Raw genomic sequence first — 7827 nt, 5'->3', positions numbered from 1 at the left:
AAAACAAAGTGATATCCATCTTAAATTTTGGATAAAAAAAATTCACATATTCTGGTATTACGAGAAATATTTTTATGGCGTCCACTTTCTATGAATACATTATGTGATGACATTCTGATTTTACTGAGTTGTCTTTTTAAAAATATTAATTCAAGAAATGGGTTTCACAAAATAAAATTGAAGTGAAAAATGGCCAATAATGTTTCTTTAAAGCATTATTCTTGATGAACTTTTTATACATGTATCTGCAATAACATTTTGCACAAAAGCGTCAATTATTCATTGCTTTTTAAGTTAAAAATGGCTTTTATAACAAATTTTATCTTGGTGAGCCCAGATGTAGCTTAAACCAATTCGAAACAATTGTCCTTTATATCTGACACCCAGTTTGATACATTTTTCACTTTTTGTTTACTTAACACTTTTCTAAATTTTTTTCACTGCGTGACATTATGGTAGAAATTCTACTCTGTAATAATTTAAACCAAAACTAAAAAATCCAATGTCAAAAAGAGAGAACATTGATCTAACATTTAAATTAAACTGACTAACATTAGATCTTTAACAGAACCTTGCTTTTCTGCCTGGACTGCCTAATTGTTTTTGTGTTACATAAAATTCCCATTATAGTTCAACAAAACACCAAGATACATAAATTTATCTACAACTTATATAGGTTTAGTATGTCCATGTATATGTCAGTTTTCGTTTTCATGGATTTTACCTCCATTTTTTAATACGACAATTTTAGTTTTATCTGAATTAATGGCAAAGTCCCATTTTGAAGCCTAATCAGTAAACGTATTTAACATTAATTGAAATTTACAGATTCGGCAAAACACACGATGTCATCAGCATACATTAACGTAAAAAGATTTAACTCTTGTACTTGCAAAGAGACATTACTATTCTTAATGAACTCCATTTCTAGATCATTGATATAAAATGAGAAAAGAATGGGGGTTGAGACCTCCCCTTGAAGAAGACCAATTTTTTTTTAAAACGTTAGATAACGCTCACGGTGTCTTAAAACTGGATTTCATATCATTATGGGGGATGTGCGACCTTCTTTTACATTTGAGGATAAGAATGTAAACATTTCTTGAAATGGCTTGTGTCTGCCAGAAACTGACCAAAATTGTTGCCAAAAGATATAAAAGCACTGAATTTGAGATTCTACATGTTGTTTTGTATGCAAATTATGCATACATGAACAGAACAATGACTGTTTAATCAATTAAAACAGCTGTTGAATTGTGTAGCTACAGACTTATTTTGAAGATTTAAAAATCCGAAAGAAGGGGGTTCATTGGTGTCCTCTCCGCAACCATTTTACGAGTTTTAGTCCATGATCGTCATGATTGAGCGAGAGTACTCATTGACATCCCTAATTAATGCTAATTAATTCCAACCAGATACACGCCACACACACTATATACCTTGACTTATTTATGTGTATAAATATGTATATTCACATAGTTAAATCATACAAATAGAAAAATTTCTTTTCCGTAAGCATGTAATTTTGTTATTGACTTACTTTTTATCATTTTTTTATTAGCAGAGATGCGTTATAAGCGACAGTTCATATGTGATAACAACCAAGATTGTTGAAATAGTTTCTACATTCATGATTTGTACGTACTATTCAGGAAATAATTGAAAATCATAATTTCAAAATTCAACACATTTCAACACAAAACGTTATCATTTTTTATTCATCGGTACTCTTCTTTATATCATATCCTCCTTTTCCTTCAGTTGTGGTAGGTGTAGTCATAGTTGTGGTCGAAGTAGTCGGTATCGAGGTGGTCGGTGTAGTCATAGTCGTAGTCGAGGTGGTCGGTGTAGTCATAGTCGTAGTCGAGGTGGTCGATGTAGGTGGACGTGTTTTCATTTTGTCAACCATAATCCACAATAACACAAAACGTTATAATTTTTTATTCATCGGTACTCTGCTACATTTCCAGGTTTAATATCTCAGCCAGTTGTCTTAATTATCTCCCTTATCCACTTCCATCAGGTGTGGTAGTTGTAGTCATAGTTGGGGTCTAGCTGGTCGGAAACAGGGTGGTCGGAAACAGGGTGGTCGGAAACGGGGCGGTCGGAAACGGGGTGATCGGAAACAGGGTGGTCGGAAACGGGGTGGTCGGTGTAGTCATAGTTGTGGTCGAGGTGGTCGGTATCGGGGTGCTTGGTGTAGTCATAGTTGTGGTCGAGGTGGTCGGTATTGGGGTGCTCGGTGTAGTCATAGTTGTGGTCGAGGTGGTCGGTATCGAGGTGGTCGGTGTAGGTGGACGTGTTTTCATTTTGTCAGCCATAATCCAAGAACTTCCGACCAATGATGGAATCAGTATCACGACCAGAACGACTAGGACAACTAAATTGGAACGTTAGGTATTAAAGTTGTGTAACAAATAATTTTCTGGTTAATATAAGTTTACTCATTAATATTATTATACTTTCATCTTAAATACAGAAATCTGATTGGTTTAGACGCAGTTGGTAATCCGTTCTATTACCCTTAGCGTTAGCATCAAGCATAGGCAACGGGTAACACAACGAATTGTTACATGCGTAAATTATGCGCGTACTGTTCGCCGTAGAATTCACTTCATATCTATATAAAAGCAGTAAAATTTTCTTTACAATTAAGACATTCAGTATAATAAAATAAATAATGCCTGTTTGGGAGGGTAACTGTTGAAATTGACACCCCTCGAAAAACATTGTCAACCTCCGCTTTGCGTCGGTTGACAATGGTTCTTTCGGGGTGTTAATTTCAACAGTTACTCTCCCAAACAGGCACTATTTATATAATGCTATATTATCAGAAGGTAATCAATTTTTAATAAAATCTTTCTCTTACCTTTTACATATATATATATATATATATATATATATATATATATATATATATATATATATATATATATATATATATATATATATATATATATATATATATATATATGAGACAATTTACATATTTATTAGTCCGGTCGTGGTATATTTGGTATTTTTAATATGTAGTTAAGGAATCCATAAACTGATGAGAATACAATTGTAACCCTTGCAATGTGGGTTGTGGCCGTCAGAAGTGGGTAATTTTAGATACAACTGTCATCATAAAATATTTGAGACACTCAAACAACATAATAAAGATGATTTTAGATAACGAAAATGAAAAGTGCAGACTCGAAATAGTATATTAGAATTGCAATTCTTACTTGGTATAATCCAAATAGAGACGGGACTACTTGGGTATTGGGAGTAGACACCCTGTCCGTAGGTCTGCTGGTACACTGACTGAGAGTTGACGACTGTCCCGAACACGAGAACGGCGACCACGAATAGAGCGACGTTGGAAGATGTCATTATGTTTAGTTTTTTAAAATATCAAAATCCTGAAAGCGACCTGTGAAATAAAATTTGGGATTTGAAAATGTATTTGCTTTAAAAATGCAACACAGCTGTTAATTTTTCGAATGTTTTGGGGTAAAGATTCATGTCAAATTCAATTAATAATATATGGCTTTGGTTTTTTTTTTTGGATTTTTTTATTACAATCAGTATCCTTTTCTGCATGTAGCAATACATTATGCAACTACATCCTTCATTTAAATGATTTATATTATGTCCGTCCTGTGATATATTCTCTAAGATAAATAAAAAATGAAGTTAGAGTATATTTCATTCTGTATTGAGCAAAAAAATCCTGTTCTGTTAGATGCACAGAATAGCTGTGCTGTATTTTTTGGACAGATTAAGTCTAAACTCTTAAAGTATGACAAACTAATGTATAAACTCACCTCCGAATTATTCCAACTGATTCATATCAGATGTAGGGACGTTTATAGACTAATGAGCTGAGACGGGTATAACGTTTATTCGTCGGAACGGTCTCCAATCAAAATAATTTTTCTTAAGCAGAAGATGAATACATGTTCTGGCGAATTAACTTACAATCATCTATCATCTATGCACTTTCTTTATAACCGAAAATACCTTGGGGATAGTTTAATGTATGCTTTCTCAACAGTCGGTACATCAGCGCTATACAGCTAAGTGACTGATTGCGGTATATACGCTTTCCAAGAATTATCAGAGTTCGATGTAACGTCATCAAATAAAAATCATAAAACCGAAGAAAATTAATTTTACGTTAATATTGTTAGGCACCCGATGTTTCGCTCTGGAGGGAAGTCCATTCGAATATATTTACATTGGAAAACGTTTCTTTTTTCAACATTAATCCTGTTATATTTCTCTTTGAAACATTAGAAAAGCTTAAAAGAGTTATCGAGCGCACTTGGTATATTATTTTGTCTACAATAAAGCGCTTTAAAATCAGTACCATTTCTTTTTCTATTTATTATATTTTATACTTTATTCAGTTAAATGTATTTTAAAGAGGTATGGTCACAATTTTGTTCAACCGCCCCCCCCCCCCCTCGATTTTAATATTTACAATGGTTCATTTAGGCATTTCTATCAACCAAAATTGTTGTATTGCTTGCCCAGTAGTAACGCACTTGCGGCCGCGAAACATCTTTCCACAAAACAAAACCACTGATAAGTTATTTTGTTACAGCAATTCTCATGTTTTATTGATCAGTTATCAACCATTTATTCAATGACACCATCTGGCATTCATTCAAAAAATAGTGAACAAATACAACACTTCAGTATGTTTGGCTTGCCAACTTTTACTCTTTATTTTAACTTCTTAACTACATTATTTTACAATGTTTGATTATCAAATATAAACAAGCAAGGGAAGATAAATCATAAACTGCTACACCCCTACCCAAACGCCTGACAAAAACTTTCATGATATCTTTAATTTTGATTGACAGCTTCATTCATTCTCTTTTCTAAATATGTCTTCATTTCTTTTTTTAAAATTAAATTAAGGCTGAATAAAATAATCTTATTAACATAATATACAGCCCATCCTCACCCATTACATGGATTCATTTAACACTATATGACTATATTGGCCCCACCCTTGAGTTAAAACGCCTTCCCAACAATTTTGTTAACTTTACACTCTTTTAAATTTTTTCCAAAGCGTGACCTTATGGTAGAATTTCTATTATGTAATAATTTAAACCAAAACTGAAGTCCCATTTTGAAGCCTAATCAGTTAACGTATTTAACATTAATTGAAATTTACAGATTCGGCAAAACACAATGTTAACGTAAAAATATTTAATTACTCTTGTACTTGCAAAGGGACATTACCATTCTTAATGAACGCCATTTCTAGATCATTGATATAAAATGAGAAAAGAATGGGGGGTCGAGACCTCCCCTTGAAGAAGACCAAGTTTTTTTTTTAAAAAAACATCAGATAACATTCGTGGTGTCTTGATGCTGGATTTCATATTATTATGCGGGATATGCGACGATCTTGTACATTTGAGGATAAGGGTGTAAAAATTTCTTGAACTGGCTTGTTTCTGTTCGAAACTGACCAAAACTGTTGCCAAAAGATGTAAAAGCACTATATATGAGATTTTACATGTTGTTTTGTATTCAAATTATGCACACAAGAACAGGAAAATGCCTTTTTAATCACTTAGAACAGCTGTTGAACTGTGTAACTACAGACTTATTTTGAAGATTTACAAACCTGAAAAAATATGAAGGGGGTTCATTGGTATCCTCTCCGCAACCAAGTTGTTAGTTTTAAATAATTACACATGATTCATATGCGGATTATCGTCTTTAGCTCGGAAGTTCGATAATTCGCATTAGAAAATAAATTGCGTAATTAATCCAGCTAAACTACTTGCTATGCTAAATTACATGTCTTGGATTTCAAAATTAATAATGATCAGTAATATCAACAACCATCAGTACCTCAGTGCTTTAGTCTATGATCGTCATGATTGAGCGAGAGTACTCCTTGATATCCCTAATTAATGCTAATTAATGCCCACCAGATACACGCCACACACACTATATACATTGACTTACTTATGCATATGAAACTGCACAGATGATTCTTGTTACGGCCATGAACTACCCAAACACAGTGCATCTTTTATATATAACAACCAAAGCCCAAATATTGTCATTTAAGAATTTTTTCATTATATTGATCTGATAAGACCTGCATACTGCAACCGTTTGACGAAAACAACTAACGGTAATACCTTGTTGAAGGAAAGGTGACCCTTTTAATATTGCAAGTGGATATCTTTTTGATATTTTTAAGTGAGGTTGAAGCTTTTTCTCAAGTAACATTAGCGACAACGATCCAGACTACGACCCTCCCCAAAACCTCGTAACTAATTGAGATAGTTAAATAAACTATTTTGATGGATACAATTAGAAAATTTTCTTTTCCATAAGCATATAATTTTAGCATTAACTTGCTTTTTATCATTTTTTTTTATTAGCAGAGATGCGTTACAAGCGAGAGTTTATATGTGATAACAACCAACATTGTTGAAATAGTTTCTACATTCATGATTTGTACGTACTATTCAGAGGAAATTATTGAAAGTCATAATTTCAAAATTCAACACATTTCAACACAAAACGTTATCATTTTTTATTCATCAGTACTCTGCTACATTTCCGGGTTTAAAATCTCAGCCAGTTGTCTTAATTATCTCCCTTATCCACTTCCATCAGGTGTGGTAGTTGTAGTCATAGTTGTGGTCGAAGTAGTCGGTATCGACGTGCTCGGTGTAGTCATAGTCGTAGTCGAGGTGGTCGGTGTAGGTGGACGTGTTTTCATTTTGTCAACCATAATCCAGGAACTTCCGACCAATGATGGAATCAGTACCACGACCAGAACGACTAGGACAACTGGTATTAAAAAGTTGTGTAACAAATAATTTTATGGTTAATCTAAGTTTACTCATTAATATTATTATACTTTCATGTTAAATACTGAAATCTGATTGGTTTAGACGCAGTTGGTAATCCGTTCTATTACCCTTAGCGTAACTATTTATATAATGCTGTATTATCAGAAGGTAATAAAGTTTTCATAAAATCTTTATCTTACCTTATATGTATATGACAATTTACAGATTTATTTGTCCGGTTTTGGAATATTTGGTATTTAATATGCAGTTAAGGAATCCATAAACTGATGAGAATACAATTGTAACCCTTTCAACATGGGTTTTTTTCGTAATCAGTGGGTAATTTTAGATACAACTGTCATCATGAAATAGTTGAGACACTCAAACAACTTAATTTAGATGATTTTAGATAACGAAAATGAAAAGTGCAGACTTGAAATAGTATATTAGAATTGCAATTCTTACTTGGTATAATCCAAATAGAGACGGAACTCCTTGGGTATTGGGAGTAGACACCCTGTCCGTAGGTCTGCTGGTACACTGACTGAGAGTTGACGGTTGTCCCGAACACGAGAACGGCAACCACGAATAGAGCGACGTTGGAAGATGTCATTATGTTTAGTTTTTTAAAATATCAAAATCCTGAAAACGACCTGTGAAATAAAATTTGGGATTTGAAAATGTATTTGCTTTCAAAATGCAAAACAGCTGTTAATTTTTCGAATTTTTTCGGTTATAGATTCAAGTCAAATTCAATATATAATATATGGCTATCAAAAGTTTTTTTTAAAAATAATATTCAGTATTCTCTTCTGCATGTAGAAAAACATTATGCAGCGACATACTTCATTTAAATGATTTTTATTATGTCCGTCCTGTGATATATTCTCTAAGATAAAAAAAAAATATGAAGTTAGAGTATATTTCATTCTGTATTGAGCGAAAACTCATGTTCTAACAGATGCACGGAATAGCTGTGCTGTATTTTAAGACAGATTAA

General features: G+C 33.1%; 2 protein-coding genes across 2 annotated transcripts; both read right to left on the bottom strand.

Annotated features, from left to right (window-relative positions):
• Window positions 1–1971: 1971 nt before the first annotated feature.
• LOC128191705 (hepatitis A virus cellular receptor 1-like) lies at window positions 1972–3482 on the bottom strand. The gene is made up of 2 exons (XM_052863911.1): window positions 3231–3482; window positions 1972–2380 (listed from the first exon to the last, which is right to left on the bottom strand). The coding sequence occupies exons 1-2, from the start codon at window positions 3376–3378 to the stop codon at window positions 2052–2054; spliced, it is 477 nt and encodes a 158-aa protein (XP_052719871.1). The 5' UTR covers window positions 3379–3482; the 3' UTR covers window positions 1972–2051.
• Window positions 3483–6416: 2934 nt separating this feature from the next.
• Window positions 6417–7440, bottom strand: LOC128191905 (probable transcription-associated protein 1). Its single transcript, XM_052864270.1, has 2 exons — window positions 7293–7440; window positions 6417–6825 (listed from the first exon to the last, which is right to left on the bottom strand). The coding sequence occupies exons 1-2, from the start codon at window positions 7438–7440 to the stop codon at window positions 6632–6634; spliced, it is 342 nt and encodes a 113-aa protein (XP_052720230.1). The 3' UTR covers window positions 6417–6631.
• Between the last annotated feature and the right edge of the window lie 387 nt (window positions 7441–7827).

Source organism: Crassostrea angulata, chromosome 7 (assembly GCF_025612915.1).
Source record: "Crassostrea angulata isolate pt1a10 chromosome 7, ASM2561291v2, whole genome shotgun sequence".
NCBI classification, from domain to species: domain Eukaryota; kingdom Metazoa; phylum Mollusca; class Bivalvia; order Ostreida; family Ostreidae; genus Magallana; species Magallana angulata.
This window is presented reverse-complemented; position numbering and strand designations above follow the sequence as displayed.

What these genes read in the sequence shown, in the direction of transcription:
- LOC128191705 (XM_052863911.1), bottom strand. Translation starts at nt 3,378, where the DNA reads ATGACATCTTCCAACGTCGCTCTATTCGTGGTCGCCGTTCTCGTGTTC. An exon ending in CTCTATTTGGATTATACCAA is followed by an intron (nt 2,381 to 3,230) that starts GTAAGAATTGCA and finishes GTTCCAATTTAG; the next exon opens with TTGTCCTAGTCGTTCTGGTC.
- LOC128191905 (XM_052864270.1), bottom strand. Translation starts at nt 7,440, where the DNA reads ATGACATCTTCCAACGTCGCTCTATTCGTGGTTGCCGTTCTCGTGTTC. An exon ending in CTCTATTTGGATTATACCAA is followed by an intron (nt 6,826 to 7,292) that starts GTAAGAATTGCA and finishes TTTTAATACCAG; the next exon opens with TTGTCCTAGTCGTTCTGGTC.